Below are 22075 nucleotides of genomic sequence, written 5' to 3'. Positions count from 1 at the left end.
GATTTGCATGAAGGGTTGCCTTTTAGAGGTAGGTGTGGCTGTTTTTAACATTTTACATCAAAGTTGGAGCAGATTTCCACCATGTCTCATACAGAGGCCCAGAATTGTTGTAGACTTGACAAGTTATAAGAAAGATTGCACTCCAGATTTTACATTTCAGCATCTGGGATCATCATCATCATCATCCATTCAGACTTACAAGGGGCTATTCATATTAATCCTTCTGCTGTGACATTTTGAAAAAGAATTTGCTAATTTAGAAGTTAAAGAAATAGCACATTCTGTTTCTGTGTTCTTGCCATCCTTTAGTTTCTGAGGGTAGGTGCTGGCATATATTGCTTACTGTTGTATAAGGATTGTTCTGTGATTGTGTTAAGTGTGAACAGAGGGCTTCAGATCAATTAAACATTGTATCATGCCTGTTTCAGACACTAGTAGAATCTGGTGAAATGATTTTATCAGATGGCCGCCGTATTGTGCCACATGGTGATCCAAGAGTACAGTCTGCTGGTGGCTCGGTCATCGCTCTGCACCCAGACTTCAGGATGATTGTACTGGCTAATCGCCCAGGGTTTCCCTTCCTAGGAAATGATTTCTTCGGAGCCTTAGGTAATGTAAGCATGCTAATACTGAGTGTAGAATAATACAATGCAATATATTGAAGTGATTTCTCACCTTGTTTTGATCTGTGTTGTCACTGTAAGACATATTCTTCAGCGTCTGTATTCTATATGAGAATATTACCATTATATCCTCATTTTCCATTGGTTGTTGTGTTCAATTTCTCCATGTTTCACATTGGTTGTTGTTGTAGCCATTGTCCACTTACAGGTGGAAAGATTAAGTAAATATGAGTTTTAGAATACTGACAAATATTCATATAGTATTGTCATCGTTTTGATGTGTAATGATCAACAACATTCAAAAATTTAGGCCTAACGTGTTAAGAGAATACAGGTGTAGACTTACATTCTGTTTTACTTAAATCGATGCCATTATTTGCAATGCTAACCATGCTCCCTGAATCAGTTAATGCCTCAAACATAATCTGAAGTACCTCAATTAAGACCTGGGGCTAACAGATCTTTTTTGGGCATTCTATGTGTTCCTTGAGAAGAACATTTTTTAATAGTGCTGTCATATTTGTAACAATGATCCTTGGCAGTCATTCTATTGATGACAGTCAGGATCCACTACTCACCTTTTAGTGTTTTCCTCAAATCTTGTTCATGTAGTGCTTCTCTCTTGTCTATTTCTCTCAAACATCTTTCCTTCATAATACCATGAATTTTCATCACTTCATGCAGCTCTCCATTTTTTAATTACAAAGTTCCCATTTCCTACCTCTTCATGGTAGTAATATGGATTTGATTCTTCCATTGTGTTGAACCATATCTCTGTGCTTTGCAAACGTCCAAAGTTTAGGTAGTATTTCAGTGATGGTAAGCATGACAAATGAACAATTGTTATTTTTACTAACCATCATGAAAAGGAAAGAAGAGAAAGAACAGACAATGAGTAGAATAATACTTTAGAGAATAGTAACAAAGGAAAACATCACAGGGTTGTGGGATTATTAACTATTTGTTCTTAATCTCATCCTCTAGGTTTTTTAACTTATTTGTAGACAAGGTGATCACGAACAGTCTGAAAAGCTTGTAAGGATGTTGTAGGGTGAGATGTAATTGTTAAGAAAAAAATTCAGTATGTTAACACCGCTTCGAAGTTATTAGCATTGAAGTTAGCCAATCAGGCCATTGTGTGTGCAAATTCAAGTGGTTTGCCAAATACAAATAGTGTTAGTTACTCTTATAACATAGATGATATCACACAAGACTTGTAGTCCTTTAGCTATGGTTCAATTCCTGCTACCAACCCATGTCCAATTTTTGAATCATTCTCTTTTCCGATTTTAAGAAACAAAACAAAAACCTCATTTGGTGACCTTGTCTCTGTCAGGCCACTTGAATTTGCATGCACAATGGCCTAATTGGCTAACTTAAATGCTAATTATCTCAGAAATGACACAATTATCAAATTTTTTTCTTAGCAATTATTTTTCACCACAACCTACCCTGAAACACCCTTACAAGCATTTCAGACTGTCTCTGACCAACCTGTATACGTATAATTAAAAGTAGTCTGGCTGACTGCTATATCCCCTATGATATTCAACTGGACTAGTGACTTAATTGGAAATGCTTCTGTGCCTCTTATCACCAGAACTTTCTTCTGGATTAGATGTATGTACCAAATCTTTGTGATTGGTCTACATCACTCAGTTCAGCACACGCTTGCCCCAACTGCATAGCAGCTCCTTTGAAATTCTAATTTTTCTGCATTCTAGCTGTGACCATGACAGTGTTCCCAGAAATGCTCTTAGAAATAATAGCAGAAATGTATTGTCCTTAGGACGAGTTATGGGAAATTTCTGGCTCTGCAGTTTCAAAATATATCGGATCTTCTATAATTTTCTTTCATTGACTTCCTTCCCATCAATTGACCTGATTTTAATCCTTTGTGTATATACATGACATTTAACTGCTACCTCATAGTGATATTTTTCAACCTGGATCAATTTACTCCCTACTTCAGCTGAAACCTGCTTTCTTGCTAAGTATTGATCTCGTAAACTGTCACTGACTACACAGGCAACCTAAGCTATTTATATTTGTCACAGTTTACTGGTGTTCATACTACACTGAGGTGACAAAAGTCATGGGATGCCTCTTAATATCATGTCAAACATCCTTTCACCCAGCACAGTAAAGCAGTTCAATTTAGTTAGCATGGACTCAACAAGTCATTGGGTGTCCCCTGCAGAAATATTGAGCTATGCTGCCTCTGCAGATGTCCATAATTACAAAAGTGCCGCTGGTGCAGGATTTTGTGTGTGAAATGACCTCTCCATTATGTCCCATTAGTGTTTGATGGGATTGTTATTGAGTCATGTGGGTGGCTAAATCATTTGCTCACATTGTTCAGAATGTTCTTCAAACCAATTGCACACAATTGGACCCCGGTGACATGACATTGTTGTTTGGGAACATGAAGTCCATGAATGACTGCAAGTGGTCTCCAAGTAGCCCAACATAATCATTTCCAGTCGCTGATCTGCGCAATTGGACCAGAAGACTCAGTTCATTCCGTGTAAACACAACCCAAACCATAATGAGCCACCACCAGTTTGCATAGTGCTTTGTTGGCAAGTTGGGCCCATGACTTTGAGGGTTCTGCACCACACCTGAACCCTATCATCAGTTCTTGCCAACTGAAATTAGGACTTATCTGACAAGGCCACAGTTTTGCAGTCATCTAGGGTCCAACTAATAGGGTCATGAGCCCAGGAGAGATACTACAGGTGATGTCTTGCTGTTAGCAAAGGCACTCTCATTGGTCATCTACTGCCATAGTTGATTAAAGACAAAATTTGTGTCATTGTTCTGATGGATATGTTCAATGTATGTCCCGCATTGATTTCTGTGGTTATTTCATGCAGTGTTGCTTGTCTGTTAACACTGACAACTCTGCCCGAACGCCGCTGCTCTCAGTCATTAAGTGATTGCTGGTGGCTACTGCATTCTCCATATTGAGGGGTAATGCCTGAAATTTGATATTCACAGTACACTCTTGACTCAGTGGATCTTGGAATATTGAATTTCCTAACAATTTCCAAAATGGAATGTCCCATGCATCTAGCTCCAGCTGCGAGTCCCCATTCAAGGTCTGTTAATCCCCATTGTGCAGCCATAATCATGTCAAATATATTTCGTATGAATCACCTAAGTGCAAATCACAGCTCTGCCAGTGCATTGCCTTTTAATAAACTGGTGTCCAAAATTAAAGCAACAGACCAGTATTTCCCCGTTCTACTTCTAATTAACGATACAATCATACAAACTGTCAACAGATGTCTGTACGATTGTGTCCTGCATGGAAGGTGGCACTCTGGTCAATGAACGACCAGACCAGTGATGACATCAGGGCACTTATCAACTCCAATAGTGTTTTCTGGGTAGTCCCACATCACAGTTGCTTTGTACACAGTTACCGCGGTGCAGTATGGTACAGAGAAGATGCCTGCCAGGCTCTCTGCATTGGAGGGCCATGGGAAGAATAGAAGCAGGACAGTCGCAAACTGATGTGGCCTGATGGCTTAATGTGAATCGTTCTGTTGTTTTTTGGATGTGGCAACAGTTTATAGAGATTAAAATTGTACCGCAAAGACAAGGGTGGGGCTGACCAGTGTAACATCAGAAAAAGAGGATCGCTATTTGTGTGTGAGGGCATGATGGTACCGCCTTAGTACTGCACAGCAACTAGATGTGTTGTAGCGAGGCAAACGGTGTACAGAAGGCTTTGGCAGAGTGGCTTTTATTGTCGGAGACCTGCTGTATGTGTATCTCAGACGCTTCATCACAGAAGGGAATGTCTAGAGTGGAGCCTTCAGCATGCAAGGCCAATGTTCTTTTCACAGATGAGTCCCAATTTGGTCTGAACAGTGATTCTCGACGGATTCACATCTGGAGAGAATGTAAAACATGATTTTTGGGACCCAATCATTGTGGAAAGAGACATATCGAGGTCAGTCCCTAATGTGATGTGGGCAGGGATTATGTTGACCACTCGGAACACCTCTTTGTGAAATTGTATTGTTAAATCGGCAAGTTTTTTCTGCTGTCAAGTATCGTGACGAGATCTTGGGACCTCATGCGCAGTTGTTGCAATGTGCTGCGCGTGCAGACTTCATATTGCTGGACGATAATCCTTGACCTCATAGAGCATGCATGGTTTATGTTTTCTTGGAAATAGAAAATATTGCACACATGGCATGGCCTTCTCTCTCTTGATTTGAATCCCAGAGAGCATGTCTGGGATGCACTACAGACATGGGTTGCATCACCTCAGCATCCACCAACCGCTCTCCAAGACTTGTGTGTGGTGGTGCAGGAAGAATGGGCATTATTGCCTCAACATGAGATTGATGACATCATTCACAGCATGTCCTGTTGTTTGCCACGCCTGTACTGCTGCCGGAAGTGGTTACACCCCATACATAGTGCATTAACCAGTTGTCGGAATGTGCATGTAAATCCGTAAGTTGGAAAAAACAAAGAATATTTTTGTCTAATGTTATGTAAGTTGCAGTTGTTTAATTCTGTTTTCTTTATATTATTTATACTTTACTATCACGGGATTATACTGTTTTGTGGCAAAATAAATGCAACCTTCCAAAATTTCGGTTTGTTTCTTTAATTTTGGACACCAGTTTATCTTGTATACATGGTACTACTGCCACCTGTGTATGTGCATATCGCTATCCCATGATTTTTGTCACCTCAGTGTACATCCCTGTTATGAAGCAGCTCTCCATTTCATTAACTCTGTTTGGAAATAATTTCACACCATCCACTCAAATTTAAACTGTTAATATTTTTCTTCATTGTATCTATTTTAGTAGCCAATGTGTAAATTGAAGGGGATCACTGCTGTCAGCTGCAATGGGACATTAGGTGGAATCAGCAGCTATGAGTGAAAATGTGTACTGGACCAGGATTCAAACCCGGGACATGTCTGAAAGAACATGTCCAAAAAACAAACGCAGTGGGTTCATATAATTGATATGCCTAGCTGGGCAATGGCTCCACATTCTTCAGTGTGGATGCACAAATACATCTGCTGCTTGTGGGAATCTCAGAGTAGCGAACAATGAGAGAATGGACAGGGACTGTGGATAGGTGGTGCTCAGGGGGAATTTGGATCAGCTGTGAAGTTGCTGAGGTAGTCTGTGCAGTTGCAATAACCCTGTGTCCTGGGTGGCACAGTGATTAATGCAACTGTCTAGAAAGGAGGAGATCCCAGATTCGAATGCTGGTCTGGTACACATTTTTGCTCATCGCCATTGATTCCGGGTAATGTCCTACTGCAACTGAGAGCAGTGATCCCATTACACATTGATGTAATTGGTAGCCAATGTGTTTGTAGTTGAATCTATACCAAGCTTAACAGGTTCTGTCTTTGAAATCTGTTCTACCATAAGAGATAATTCATTTTTGTTTCAGCCTGAACACAGTCTGTCTTTGAAGTCACTGCATTAATTCAGTCAATCATCTGAGAAAGCTTTACCTACAATTGTCTGTTGCGTTCAGCACTAAGGTTCCATTGCTAGTTTATTCTAGCAATAACACCTCAACCAGTTTTACTTTCCCAAATATTTCAATAAACCAGCTAGTCTACAAATGGTAACTATCAGTATACTCAAATACTGCTACAAATTAATTCCGAGGCTGTCAATACTGTCATCTTAGAAACTTCTGCATTTCTATATATAGAACCTCCCCACCAATCTGTTGATGACAGTGGTGATTCTGTATAGAAGAAGTGAAGAATGCAGTCTACCTGAACATATTATTTTCCCTGCAACTCTGGTCCCTCGCCATCTCTACTGCACATGAGCACCTGACACCAAGTTATCTACATCTACATCTACATCCATACTCCGAAAGCCACCTGACGGTGTGTGGCGGAGGGTACCCTGAGTACCTCTATCGGTTCTCCCTTCTATTCCAGTCTCGTATTGTTCGTGGAAAGAAGGATTGTCGGTATGCTTCTGTGTGGGCTCTAATCTCTCTGATTTTATCCTCATGGTCTCTTCGCGAGATATACGTTGGAGGGAGCAATATACTGCTTGACTCTTCGGTGAAGGTATGTTCTCGAAACTTTAACAAAAGCCCATACCGAGCTACTGAGCGTCTCTCCTGCAGAGTCTTCCACTGGAGTTTATCTATCATCTCCATAATGCTTTCGCGATTACTAAATGATTCTGTAACGAAGCGCGCTGCTCTCCGTTGGATCTTCTCTCTCTCTCTCTCTCTCTCTCTCTCTCTCTCTCTTCTATCAACCCTATCTGGTACGGATCCCACACTGGTGAGCAGTATTCAAGCAACGGGCGAACAAGCGTACTGTAACCTACTTCCTTTGTTTTCGGATTGCATTTCCTTAGGATTCTTCCAATGAATCTCAGTCTGGCATCTACTTTATCGACGATCAACTTTATATGATCATTCCATTTTAAATCACTCCTAATGCATACTCCCAGATAATTTATGGAATTAACTGCTTCCAGTTGCTGACCTGCTATTTTGTAGCTAAATGATAAGGGATCTATCTTTCTATGTATTCGGAGCACATTACACTTGTCTACATTGAGACTGAATTTCCATTCCCTGCACCATGCGTCAATTTGCTGCAGATCCTCCTGCATTTCAGTACAATTTTCCATTGTTACAACCTCTCGATACACCACAGCATTATCTGCAAAAAGCCTCAGTGAATTTCCAATGTCATCCACAAGGTCATTTACGTATATTGTGAATAGCAACGGTCCTATGACACTCCCCTGCGGGACACCTGAAATCACTCTTACTTCGGAAGACTTCTCTCCATTGAGAATGACATGCTGCATTCTGTTATCTAGGAACTCTTCAATCCAATCACACAATTGGTCTGATAGTCCATATGCCCTTACTTTGTTCATTAAACGACTGTGGGGAACTGTATCGAACACCTTGCGGAAGTCAAGAAACACGGCATCTACCTGTGAACCCGTGTCTATGGCCCTCTGAGTCTTGTGGACGAATAGCACGAGCTGGGTTTCACACGACCGTCTTTTTCGTAACCCATGCTGATTCCTACAGAGTAGATTTCTAGTCTCCAGAAACGTCATTATACTCAAACATAATACGTGTTCCAAAATTCTACAACTGATCGACATTGGAGATATAGGTCTATAGTTCTGCACATCTGTTCGACGTCCCTTCTTGAAAACGGGGATTACCTGTGCCCTTTTCCAATCCTTTGGAATGCTACGCTCTTCTAGAGACCTACGGTACACCGCTGCAAGAAAGGGGGCAAGTTCCTTCGCGTACTCTGTGTAAAATCGAACTGGTATCCCATCAGGTCCAGTGGCCTTTCCTCTTTTGAGCGATTTTAATTGTTATTAGCTATGCAATATGTGGAGGTTCACTTTCAAATTCCTGTCAAGTACCAAGGCTGCCAAGTCCATTTCTGTCATGGCTCTGATGTTCTATAATGCTTTCCCACACCTTTTCAGTAATACTACCTTGTCTACACACTGAATGCATCAGTCAACTAGTGGCTGTTCATTACAGTAGTATAAAGTTCCATTGCATAAAATCTATCTTTGGGATAAGGTGCACAGCCTCACAGATGATTTTTAATTGTATGTCAAATAATTATAAGTGATTTAAATGATAAGCTTCTCTGTTGTCAAGAGTTGCTTCATTTCACTAGAACCACTATGATTCCGTGTAACTCATTTCTTATTCACCTTTAATCTAAATACGACTTTTAATTCTATTTTTGTCATATTTACACGACTGTTTAGTGCTGGTGTGGCACGGTAGTTGGGTGGCCTTACACTTATCCTTGCTAGATGCCAAAGGCATCGTTTCCTCAGCTGCAGGGGACTTCACTTTAGCATAGGTCAGCCGGTTAGCATGAAATATTTGTAAATTATACACATAAACCTTCTTCATGAATCGCTCTACCTGTTATTGCAAACCAGATCAAATTCCCCATAGTACTGCTGGCCGGGGTGGCCTAGTGGTTCTAGGCACTACAGTCTGGAACCGCGCGACCGCTACGGTCGCAGGTTCAAATCCTGCCTCGGGCATGGATGTGTGTGATGTCCTTAGGTTAGTTAGGTTTAAGTAGTTCCAAGTTCTAGGGGACTGATGACCTCGGAAGTTAAGTCCCATAGTGTTCAGAGCCATTTTTGAACACATAGTACTTCCAGAGATTTTTGATGCATTATGAATGCAATCTAAGTTTATAATGCCAAATATTTTTTTTGTTATATAATTACAAATTAACAGTAGTCAGATTTTTCCTTTACTTGTACTGTGAAACCTTGCTTCTTGCCAATTTCATGATTCTAGGTCAAGAGGGAGCACATTATAGTTCTTGATGAGTGAGTTTGTGTGTACCAAAATTAATGTATCTTTTGATTTCATTGACTTAGAAGCTTAAATTTTTTACACTATCAAGGGGCCATAGAGTTTAGTGTGTGACATATTTTGCTCATCTAGATCCTCTACCTGTTCCTGAGCAAAAGGGATCTTGACAGACAGGCAGATAGACAGCAGACAGACAGGTAGACATGAAAGTCTTCCTATAAGAGTTCCAATTGCAGTACAGAATTCTAAAAATGATTTTTTTATTTAAAAAATGTTTTAATACAGAATATTTGTACCATGATAATCAACAATAGGAACCAGAATAAGAATCATAAAATAAAGTTGACATTTCATAACAGGAAAAAAAATGTAGTATGGGTGCTAAGAGTGATATCAAGGGAAGTGGATCAGTTCCACCTCATTACATTTCAGTCTCTAGGGAGTAGGGAGATGAACTAAAGCTAGTTAGCTGCCACTGAGGACTCTGCCAGATGTTCACAGAGTTGGTTTTGAGGAAACATATTTTCATTTCTTTATTATGCTGAAAGTTTAGGTACTAGAGTAAAAGTATATTCTGTCACCATTTCATGCATTCATTTATTTATGACAGGTGACTTATTCAGTTGTCACGCAGTGGACAATCCGAGCCCCCAGTCAGAAAGGGCTCTTCTGAAGCAGTATGGTCCAGATGTCCCAGATGCTGTCATTAATCGTCTGGTAAAGGCATTTGGGGAACTGCGCTCCATGGCAGACCAAGGCCTAGTGCAGTATCCTTACTCTACGAGAGAAGTTGTCAACATTGTGAAGCATCTGCAGGTAAGTCACTGTTCATTGTACTACTGGTGTCTCACTGGTATATGAAGTAGTTCAGTAAATCAGTACTATGCTGCAGCTTTGACTGACTGCTTTCAGCTTAATGCAGTGAATAGTTTGTTGTTTCTACTAAACTTTTCTGTGTGTCATCAGGAAAAATCTCCTACTGTGAGATCAGTGTACTTTTTGTACTCACTAGCGAACCAAGCAATGCTTTGCACTTCATAAATATGTATGGGAAGTGGATATATAGCCTTAACACTTTCCCCTCTCTCTCTGCCCATTTCCTCCTCCAACCTCTCTTTGTCCATCTCCTCCTCCAACCTCTCTTTGTCCATCTCCTCCTCCAACCTCTCTTTGTCCATCTCCTCCTCCTTTACTGCAAACAAAGCCTTGATTGGGAATCAAAATCACTTAAAATTAATGGGTAATTCAGTTGGGATTATTGTACACACATCAAAAAAGTTTTGCGTCACCTCAGTTCCGGAGCCTGTACAGAAAATTGGAACGGAGATCAACATTAACATCATTTCTGCCTGTTTTATTGCTCATGAAAACCACACATTGCACATTCTACGACCATACAGCGAGACCTCCAGAGGTGGTGGTCCAGATTGCTGTACACACCGGTATCTCTAATACTCAGTAGCACGTGCTCTTGCATTGATGCATGTCTCTATTCACTGTGGCATACTATCCACAAGTTCATCAAGGCACTGTCTGTCCAGATTGTCCCACTCCGCAACAGTGATTCGGTGTAGATCCCTCAGAGTGGTTGGTGGGTCACGTCATCCATAAACAGCCCTTGGCAATCTATCCCAGGCATGTTCGATAGGGTTTATGTCTGGAGAACATGCTGGCCACTCTAGTCGAGCGATGTCATTATCCTGAAGGAAGTCATTCACAAGATGTGCATGATGGGGGCATGAATTGTCATCCACGAAGATGAATGCCTGGCCAATATGCTGCCGATATGGTTGCACTATTGGTGGGAGGATGGCATTCACATATCGTACAGCCGTTACAACGCCTTCCATGACCACCAGCAGTGTACGTCGGCCTCACATAATGCCACCTCAAAACAGCAGGGAACGTCCACCTTGCTGCACTCGTTGGACAGTGTGTGTAAGGCGTTCAGCCTGACCAGATTGCCTCCAAACATGTCTGTGACAATTGTCTGGTTGAAGGCATATGCGACACTCATCAGTGAAGAGAATGTGATGCCAATGCTGAGCGGTCCATTCGGCATGTTGTTGGGCCCATCTGTACCGCGCATCATGGTGTTGTGGTTGCAAAGATGGACCTCGTCATCGATGTCGGGAGTGAAGTTGCACATCATGCAGCCTATTGTGCACTGTTTGAGTCATAACACAATGTCCTGTGGCTGCACAAAAAGCATTATTCAACATGATGGCGTTGCTTTCAGGGTTCCTCCGAGTCACAGTCAATAGGTAGCGGTCATACACTGCAGTAGTAGCCCTTGGGCGGCCTGAGTGAAGCATGTCATTGACAATTCCTGTCTCTCTGTATCTCCTCCATGTCCAAACAACATCGCTTTGGTTCACTCCGAGATGCCTGGACACTTCCCCATTGTACTATTGATATTATCCGCAAGGTCATTAATATACGGTGCCAACGGCGTTGCCACATTGTTAACTCGGGTTCCTGTCAGATTTACAAAGTTAAGCGCTGTCGGGCTGGGCTAGCACTTGGATGGGTCACCATCCGGTCTTTTGGCAAACGGGGTGCATTCAGCCCTTGTGAGGCAAACTGAGGAGCTATTGCTTGAGAAGTAGTGGCTCCTGTCTTGGAAACTGACATACGGTCTGGAGAGCGGTGTGCTGACCACATGCCCCTCTATATCCGCATCCAGTGATGCCTATGAGCTGAGGGTGACACAGCCGCCAGTCAGTACCATTGGGCCTTCATGGCTTGTTCGGGAGGAGTTTAGTATAGTTTTTTCTTTAATATACAACATGAACAGCAGGAGTGCTAACACACTTCCCTTGGGCACACCTGAAGTTACTTCTACATCTGATGATGACTCTCCATCCAAGATAACATGCTGGGTCCTCCCTACCAAAAAGTCCTCAATCCAATCACAAATTTCATTTGGTACCCCATATGATCATTGACAATGGGCATAGGTGCAGTACTGAGTCAAATGCTTTTCGGAAATCAAGAAACACTTCATGTACTTGGTTGCCTTGATTCAAAGCTTTCAGTATGTCATGTGAGAAAAGCGCAAGTTGGGTTTCTCACTTTGAGGTAACGGGCGAATTATGGCACCCTGAAAATATTCTAAGATGTGAGTTGGCATGGCCGGAAGGGCCGCTCGGCCAGCTGGGGTCCAGCAGCAAACACGTGGTGCTGAACGTTAGCGGGACGAGAGGGGTAGCCCCAGCGCATGGTCCAGCCGCATGGCTGGGAATTCCATTGTGACACTGTATCGATGAAGGAGACACACTGGGAGTGCCGAAGATGGCGGACTTTGTGAAACCTTAATGGCAGACATTTCACATTTCGTATAGAAATTAATAGTAGTCAGATGAATCATGATACCTCAAAAAGAAACATGTACATTACCATTATTTTCACGACAATTCTGATGGTGTAATCAGATTTTCAATATCTTTATTAGTTTAAAGTTTAGTATCTGACGGTAAATTATAAAAGTAATACCCAGCAACGAACTTCCAAAATTTAAATGCTTCATCCAATTTCGTCAATTGACATGTCTTTAGAGAGCTGTTAATGTAAATCTAAATTGGTATAAATTACAGGCATGTAACTTAAATAGTACATGAGTTATTGAAGATCAAAGTGGTGGAATACTATCGATCACATCAGGCCATAAGTACTCCACAGTTACACAAAGAAATGGTAGCTGCATGCTTATAAATATATTTATTCATCTATGTCTTTGTTTATATCCGATGTATACTATTCATGAAGAAACTGGTCAGTTATTTACTGTTTGTTAGAAAGCACAGAGACGTTAGGCTACTGGCATACTTTTTCTTGCTATTCCTTTGATATATGTCTATTTAATTTGCTTATGTATTTAATAATGTGTGTTAGAGAGTGTTTATGGTCCAGCTGTAGGAATATTTATCTAATTTCAAGTTATTTAAATGTAAATCCAGTATTTTGTATGTGTCTCAATATGTTTGTGAGTGCACGTTGGCTTGGAGACATGGAGGGAGCGCTCTAGCCAATCACAGTGCTCGTTACTAAGAGAGACGTATGGAGGTTGGGGAGGAGGATCTTTTTGAGAGAGGACACGAGGGCAGTTCGGAGAAAGGTGGCAGTGCTGGACTGTACGGCACAGGACAAGGGGGTCTTCTGGATAGTACGGCACAGGACAAGGGGAGTCTTGGACAGTATGGCGCGTCGGACGCACAGTTGCGGGAAAGACTTGGAGAGTGTGGAGCAGTTTGCGCGTGATCACAAGAGATAGAAATACTTTGGAGATCCGACTTGTAAACTTGTGAGATTTCCATGGCTTCTACAATGAAGACGTAGTGTGCATTTAGAAGTGAATATCTCGCGAACTATGTTGTCGTTCATAACTAATTACGTGCAGTAGGAATCTATTGTTTCCCTGTCATTCAACTTATGTTTTATTTAATTTTTGGACCATCGACACCAATAAGTGTTTTGCAGAAATATACCGCATTCTCAAAAGTACTTCTACTATTGTACTCATCATTTAAAATAGTACCTGCAGATTTTATTTAATTGCAATCTTTCATTTATAAATTTATATATTACTTTATAATTCACAGTTGCCGAGTTATAGAAACCTCCAACCATTCAATTCATGTGTGAATTCTTATTGTATAGTGTAGACTCAGCAGTATTTGGCATGTAATGTGGCAACTACGTATCCCAGCCCATAGACAACAAAACCAGCCAAAACTATTAATATTGTAACTCTGAGTCGGAGCGTATGTGGTTGAGGGCCATCACACCACCTCATTTCTTTTATTATTTTGAAAGCCCACAACATGATCAATGTTTTCGAAATCCATGCTGGTTGGCATTGAGAAGGTTATTCTTTTCAAGATACCTTATTATGTTTGAGCTCAGAATATGTTCTAAGATTCTACAACAAATTGCTGTCAGGCATACTGTTTGGTAGTTTTGTGGATCACTTCAACTACCTTTCTTGTAGATGTGTGTGACCTGTGCCTTTATCCCAGAACTGGGCATGGTTTTTTGTTCAAGGGATCTACAATAGATTTTAGAAGAAGAGGTGCTAACTCAGTTGCAAATTCAGTATATAATCTGACAGGGAGTCCATTGAGCCGTTGAGCTTTGTTCAGTTTTAATGATTTCAGGTCTTTCTCAACACCACTGGCACTAATACTCATTTCATTCACCTTTTCAGTGGTACAAGGATTGAATTGGGGCAATTTTTCTGAGTTATCCTTTGTAAAGGAACATTTGAAAATGGCGTTAAGTGTTTCAGCTTTTGCTCTGCTACCCTCAATTTCAGTTTCTGTCTCATTCAGTAGGGACTGGACACTAACTGTGGTGCCACTAAGAGCCTTTACATATGCAGTAATCTCTGTTCCTTTAGAAATTTCTTTACAGTGACTGTATACTGTGGAGGTCCCTCCCATTATAAACTGTTCTACTGGGTACATATCTATCCAGTACATGATCAACTATTAATTTAAACTTGAAGCAGGGTTCCTCTACATGCTCCTGACCTGTGTTGAAAATTTGAAGTTCCTTGTTAAGATATGACACTACTGATTTTCTATCTAGTTTACTGAACGTATATATCTTTCTGCTTGCTTTAGTTGTCCTTTGTTCTTTCGTAATCATTGTTGCCAAAACCTTGTCATGCTCATTGATATCACTTTCAGTGTGGACATCCTCAAAGACATCAGGTCTATTTGTTGCCATTAGATTCAATAAATTTCCCTCCTGAAAGTGGGTTGCTTCCTACTTACTAACTAGTTTAGCTTAAGGACATCTGTCATTGGCCAATCGAAAGCAGAAAAATGGAATATCTCATTCCCAGAATGACATTTCTCTCTTCACTAAATATCTGATTCTGACTGTTCAGACACTTTTCAGTTTTTTTGCCTGTCATTCTTGCTAAGTAAAAATATTTTTCTAACTTTCTGTGAATTTTATTTTACTCATACCTATAGCCATTGATGCTATGACAGTTTTAAGGTAACTGGTGCTGTCCTCTATATTAACTGATTCTAAAAATTTTACCCTTTTAGTTACTAGGAAATCTAAATCACCAGAAAATTAGAGAATTTAACAAGTAAATTTTCTGATGATGCTATTGTAATATGGACAGATTTCAGTTTGTCATCTGTAGAGTGGTAACGTGATTAAAATGTGAAAGGGATAGGCATTCAAATGAGATTATTCTGCAGATGTTTCCAGAAGCACTCTGCCACTAAATCCTCTGCGGTATCTTTTTATAAAAGCATTCAGTTAGCTTGTTTCACCCATGTTTGATGCTTACCTGACTGCTGCTGCTGATTATGGGATTAGGGGCTAATCATCTAAGGTTATCATTCTCCTTTCATCCCCAGGACAGAATCTATGTACTCCATCTGCATCTAGAGTAAATTCTGTGTGCAAGTGTGAGTAAGTTTTCTAAATGTTTGTGTAGCATGTATCTGAAGTGGAATGTAGGTACCAGCCCCGTATTCACACAGTGGAATGTGGTAGACCACCTAAAATCTACAACTGACACTTGCGTTTAATCCGCCGGGCAGATTCGAACTGGGGTGGCGTGCACCTTCCTGTGTCGGAAATGAGTTCTTTAATACAGAAGGCTGTCTGGGTGAGTTTGATGCTTATCACCACTCAGATAATTTCACATTAGGAATCTGAAACAACTTTACTAGATATTGTCCAATTCTTTACAACAATAAATAGTTTGCAATCATTGGTATTTGACGTTGTCTTGCAATAAATATTCCAATATAAATTTAAGACTTCACTGCAATTAACTTCCCATTTCAGCTAGCTTCTTCTTTCTACACAGACACTATTACCTGTAATAAGTGAGATAATTCTGTATGAAAGTTCTGGTAGAAAATAAATACTTTAGAAGTAAATGAGACCACTTGCTGAAAAGCAGACACGGAGTAGTCGAGGACACACACACACACGCGCGCGCACACACACGCGCGCGCACACACACGCACGCACGCACACACACACACACACACACACACACATATACACACACACACACACACACACACACACACACACACAAAAAGAAAACTCATATCAAAGGATCACTCCGTAAACTATCAAGTTTCCATAATTTTTTTGGTGCACCTGTTGATGACTCAACACTTCTGCTTTTTGGTGAGAGGTTTCTGTTACTGGTAAAGTATTTACATTCTACTAGAACTTTCCAACAAAATTTTACCACCTGGTGGCTTCCATCCATCCTAAACCTTGTGTCATCCATCCTTTGTTATTATCTCGTAATTTATATCTGCTTTTCCTTTGCTGTATTGTCTGACCACATTTTTCCTATGCTTTCTGTGTTGTCTTTGCTAAGTACATGCTTCGCCAGTTCCAACCAATGTGATTGTGCACAACTTTTGTGACACCCTATAGCTCTGGTTGCGGTTATTGTCATACATCACATCCCTAGCTCATGCATGTGGCATCCCTTCCTCCCGAATTCCTAGCCAGCAAAATGGCTGCCTCGTGAGCTGCTAACCATCTAGCCTCAACCCTCATCCCTGCCTTCCACCTCTCTCTCCCTCTATTCATCTCACCTGACACAACCACCATTCCAACCTAGTCCACCTGCCAAAATGCAGCATTGGCATCATGTCTCCAGCTGGTGCTGTGTGTGTGTGTGTGTGTGTGTGTGTGTGTGTGTGTGTGTGTCTGGTTGTAGTTGTGATTGTAACCTCACTTAATAATTGAGGGTAATTCGGGGACCTTGGATGCTCCTACAATTAAGTAATTTTATACTCCATTTTCTTTGTCCTGTTTGCAAGAATGAAAGTTCTTGTGTGGTATTAACATGACTGATCTACTCATTTCTCTGATTATGGCACATGATTCATCCTCAACCTTACGAATTGGTTCCTGTAAGCTCAATAAAAACCCATATGGCTGCCGTATGTACTGTATCACTTGGGTAGTCGCATCCTTCATCTAGTGAATACTTCCCCTTTTTAGGGGTTAAGAAATCCCATTCAAGGAATTCTTAAAATCATTGACTTTTTCTCTCGGCTCTAAAATACTAAGACATACAGGGTTATAAACACAAAATCAAATAGGGGTAATGCAGGAGTAGGTTTAATAATGAATAGGAAAATAGGAATGCGGGTAAGCTACTACAAACAGCATAGTGAACGCATTATTGTGGCCAAGATAGACACAAAGCCCACGCCTACTACAGTAGTACAAGTTTATATGCCAACTAGCTCTGCAGATGACGAAGAAATTGAAGAAATGTATGATGAAATAAAAGAAATTATTCAGATTGTGAAGGGAGACGAAAATTTAATAGTCATGGGTGACTGGAATTCGAGTGTAGGAAAAGGGAGAGAAGGAAACATAGTAGGTGAATATGGATTGGGGGACAGAAATGAAAGAGGAAGCCGCCTGGTCGAATTTTGCACAGAGCACAACATAATCATAACTAACACTTGGTTTAAGAATCATGAAAGAAGGTTGTATACATGGAAGAACCCTGGAGATACTAAAAGGTATCAGATAGATTATATAATGGTAAGACAGAGATTTAGGAACCAGGTTTTAAATTGTAAGACATTTCCAGGGGCAGATGTGGACTCTGACCACAATCTATTGGTTATGACCTGTAGATTAAAACTGAAGAAACTGCAAAAAGGTAGGAATTTAAGGAGATGGGACCTGGATAAACTAAAAGAACCAGAGGTTGTACAGAGATTCAGGGAGAGCATAAGGGAGCAATTGACAGGAATGGGGGAAATAAATACAGTAGAAGAAGAATGGGTAGCTTTGAGGGATGAAGTAGTGAAGGCAGCAGAGGATCAAGTAGGTAAAAAGACGAGGGCTAGTTGAAATCCTTGGGTAACAGAAGAAATATTGAATTTAATTGATGAAAGGAGAAAATATAAAAATGCAGTAAGTGAAACAGGCAAAAAGGAATACAAACGTCTCAAAAATGAGATCGACAGGAAGTGCAAAATGGCTAAGCAGGGATGGCTAGAGGACAAATGTAAGGATGTAGAGGCCTATCTCACTAGGGGTAAGATAGATACCGCCTACAGGAAAATTAAAGAGACCTTTGGAGATAAGAGAACGACTTGTATGAATATCAAGAGCTCAGATGGAAACCCAGTTCTAAGCAAAGAAGGGAAAGCAGAAAGGTGGAAGGAGTATATAGAGGGTCTATACAAGGGCGATGTACTTGAGGACAATATTATGGAAATGGAAGAGGATGTAGATGAAGATGAAATGGGAGATATGATACTGCGTGAAGAGTTTGACAGAGCACTGAAAGACCTGAGTCGAAACAAGGCCCCCGGAGTAGACAATATTCCATTGGAACTACTGACGGCCGTGGGAGAGCCAGTCCTGACAAAACTCTACCATCTGGTGAGCAAGATGTATGAAACAGGCAAAATACCCTCAGACTTCAAGAAGAATATAATAATTCCAATCCCAAAGAAAGCAGGTGTTGACAGATGTGAAAATTACCGAACTATCAACTTAATAAGTCACAGCTGCAAAATACTAACACGAATTCTTTACAGACGAATGGAAAAACTAGTAGAAGCCAACCTCGGGGAAGATCAGTTTGGATTCCGTAGAAACACTGGAACACGTGAGGCAATACTGACCTTACGACTTATCTTAGAAGAAAGATTAAGGAAAGGCAAACCTACGTTTCTAGCATTTGTAGACTTAGAGAAAGCTTTTGACAATGTTGACTGGATTACTCTCTTTCAAATTCTAAAGGTGGCAGGGGTAAAATACAGGGAGCGAAAGGCTATTTACAATTTGTACAGAAACCAGATGGCAGTTATAAGAGTCGAGGGACATGCAAGGGAAGCAGTGGTCGGTAAGGGAGTAAGACAGGGTTGTAGCCTCTCCCCGATGTTGTTCAATCTGTATATTGAGCAAGCAGTAAAGGAAACAAAAGAAAAATTCGGAATAGGTATTAAAATTCATGGAGAAGAAATAAAAACTTTGAGGTTCGCCGATGATATTGTAATTCTGTCAGAGACAGCAAAGGACTTGGAAGAGCAGTTGAATGGAATGGACAGTGTCTTGAAAGGAGGATATAAGATGAACATCAACAAAAGCAAAACAAGGATAATGGAATGTAGTCTAATTAAGTCGGGTGATGTTGAGGGAATTAGATTAGGAAATGAGGCACTTAAAGTAGTAAAGGAGTTTTGCTATTTGGGGAGCAAAATAACTGATGATGGTCGAAGTAGAGAGGATATAAAATGTAGGCTGGCAATGGCAAGGAAAGCGTTTCTGAAGAAGAGAAATTTGTTAACATCCAGTATTGATTTAAGTGTCAGGAAGTCATTTCTGAAAGTATTCGTATGGAGTGTAGCCATGTATGGAAGTGAAACATGGACGATAAATAGTTTGGACAAGAAGAGAATAGAAGCTTTCGAAATGTGGTGCTACAGAAGAATGCTGAAGATTAGATGGGTAGATCACATAACTAATGAGGAAGTATTGAATAGGATTGGGGAGAAGAGAAGTTTGTGGCACAACTTGACCAGAAGAAGGGATCGGTTGGTAGGACATGTTCTGAGGCATCAAGGGATCACCAATTTAGTATTGGAGGGCAGCGTGGAGGGTAAAAATCGTAGAGGGAGACCAAGAGATGAATACACTAAGCAGATTCAGAAGGATGTAGGTTGCAGTAGGTACTGGGAGATGAAAAAGCTTGCACAGGATAGAGTAGCATGGAGAGCTGCATCAAACCAGTCTCAGGACTGAAGACCACAACAACAACAACTTCCATTCTGTGTGTACTGCTAGCTGTCATCAATAATTTAGCCAGCCCTCTAAAAGAACTAATTTTGATCTGAGAATCTAGACAGCAGGCATACTTTATGCTGATATGAAGTACAATTTGCAGTGAGTGCAGTAAACAACTGCCATTGAAGCCTATTACATAGCTTGGATGAGAGCTTGATTTCAGCTGTGGTTGGGTTTGGGTGGAAGCTATGCTAGGTCTGGAAGGTTAAAGAGGGAGGCCAAGGTGACCTTGTTGGATAGGAGGAGGGGAAGGTGTTGTTAGGGGTAGTGTTGAATATATTAGCTGAAAGAATGCGCGAGAAAGAAACCGCTAAAGAGTTATTTGAATGAAAGAGTGGATAGCTTTTCCAGGATGTAGACCCAGATCTGGGGGCTGAAAAGTGGAGTACTTTAAACAGATTGCAGCTGTTGGAAGTGATTTTTGTCAGAGACAGTGTTTATGTCAAGGACATGGTGGGTACAGTTTGAAGACTGAACAGTTTAGGATTTAAGGAGTAATTGGTGGAAATATGGATCCAGAGATGGGAAGTTTTAATGTGAGGCTTTTACGGGAATACTAGATGTTAAACAGGACTTGAAGGCAAGTGTGAAGTTCTGTTTGCATATGGCAAGAATATGTTTGTGGAAGGAGGATGGGCACTGAGATATAGGATTAGGGTAAGTGGATACAAGAGATATGACTTAGAGTGTGAAAGAGAAACAAGAGCAGAACAAGGCGAAGAGCTTCTGAAAATTGGCCACTAGGGAAATATGCACAAAATAATTTACTGTAAAATAATGTGACACAAGAGCAGTTGAATGGAATGGACAGTGTCTTGAAAGGAGGATATAAGATGAACATCAACAAAAGCAAAACAAGGATAATGGAATGTAGTCTAATTAAGTCGGGTGATGCTGAGGGAATTAGATTAGGAAATGAGGCACTTAAAGTAGTAAAGGAGTTTTGCTATTTGGGGAGCAAAATAACTGATGATGGTCGAAGTAGAGAGGATATAAAATGTAGGCTGGCAATGGCAAGGAAAGCGTTTCTGAAGAAGAGAAATTTGTTAACATCCGGTATTGATTTAAGTGTCAGGAAGTCATTTCTGAAAGTATTCGTATGGAGTGTAGCCATGTATGGAAGTGAAACATGGACGATAAATAGTTTGGACAAGAAGAGAATAGAAGCTTTCGAAATGTGGTGCTACAGAAGAATGCTGAAGATTAGATGGGTAGATCACATAACTAATGAGGAAGTATTGAATAGGATTGGGGAGAAGAGAAGTTTGTGGCACAACTTGACCAGAAGAAGGGATCGGTTGGTAGGACATGTTCTGAGGCATCAAGGGATCACCAATTTAGTATTGGAGGGCAGCGTGGAGGGTAAAAATCGTAGAGGGAGACCAAGAGATGAATACACTAAGCAGATTCAGAAGGATGTAGGTTGCAGTAGGTACTGAGAGATGAAAAAGCTTGCACAGGATAGAGTAGCATGGAGAGCTGCATCAAACCAGTCTCAGGACTGAAGACCACAACAACAACAACAACAATGTGACAACAAGAGATAGTTGTTAAATATACCATAAAGATTGTTGAAAAGCAAGTAAGACTACAAGGAGACAGGAGAAAATCACTAGATGGTGAGGATCAGTAGTTAACCACTTCACCTAAAAGCCCCAGTCATCTCACCTGAGTATATACGGCAACTTAAGTAAAGACCTTCAAATAAATAAAACTCAACTTATGTCCATTTCAGCACTGTTAAGTGTTCCACCACTAGAAAGCATCTGGTACTACATTTGTAGAGTGTCTGTCATGTTTTGGTTGAGGTCATTGCCACTTGATATTGTCTTTACTGTGTGCAGCTTTGGATACTTGACAACAAAATGCATGCTTTTAGACACTCTTCTGTACTGTTGTTAGGCAATGCTAGAGTGGTCCTGAGTTTGTCATTGAATTTAGTGGCTCAGAATATTAAAAAGAATTTAATGTTACTTCGTTGGAGACTGAAAGTGATGACATTTTGTCAGTTGAATGACAAGTGCTCACCAGTAGTATGAGATAAATACATCCACCGTGCCCCAGCCAGCTCCTCCAAGATTGATGTTCACGGGAAACCATTGTGAAATACATGGTTAGACTTCGTAGTTACTCAGAAACTAAAAAAGATGTCGAATTTCAGGATATTTCACTTGAAGTCCAGTGCATGAGTATACTCAGGATTTTATTATTGGTGATCTTCAAAATTTTGTAACTCATTATTTTGAGTTTTAAAAGCTGTCTTTATATGTCAGCATGTA

General features: G+C 40.6%; 1 protein-coding gene across 1 annotated transcript in view; it reads left to right on the top strand.

The window, feature by feature from the left end:
* Positions 1-22075, top strand: part of LOC124804710 (von Willebrand factor A domain-containing protein 8) — a 256617-nt gene that overhangs the window by 130782 nt on the left and 103760 nt on the right. The window contains exons 17-18 of the mRNA XM_047264969.1: positions 429-609; positions 9589-9794. Coding sequence (XP_047120925.1) covers positions 429-609; positions 9589-9794 — 387 coding nt within the window. The remainder of the gene's footprint in view (positions 1-428; positions 610-9588; positions 9795-22075) is intronic.

Source organism: Schistocerca piceifrons, chromosome 7 (assembly GCF_021461385.2).
Source record: "Schistocerca piceifrons isolate TAMUIC-IGC-003096 chromosome 7, iqSchPice1.1, whole genome shotgun sequence".
Taxonomy (NCBI): Eukaryota; Metazoa; Arthropoda; class Insecta; order Orthoptera; family Acrididae; genus Schistocerca; species Schistocerca piceifrons.
The sequence above is the reverse complement of the archived record's forward strand: the minus strand, read 5'-3'. Positions and strand labels throughout refer to the sequence as shown.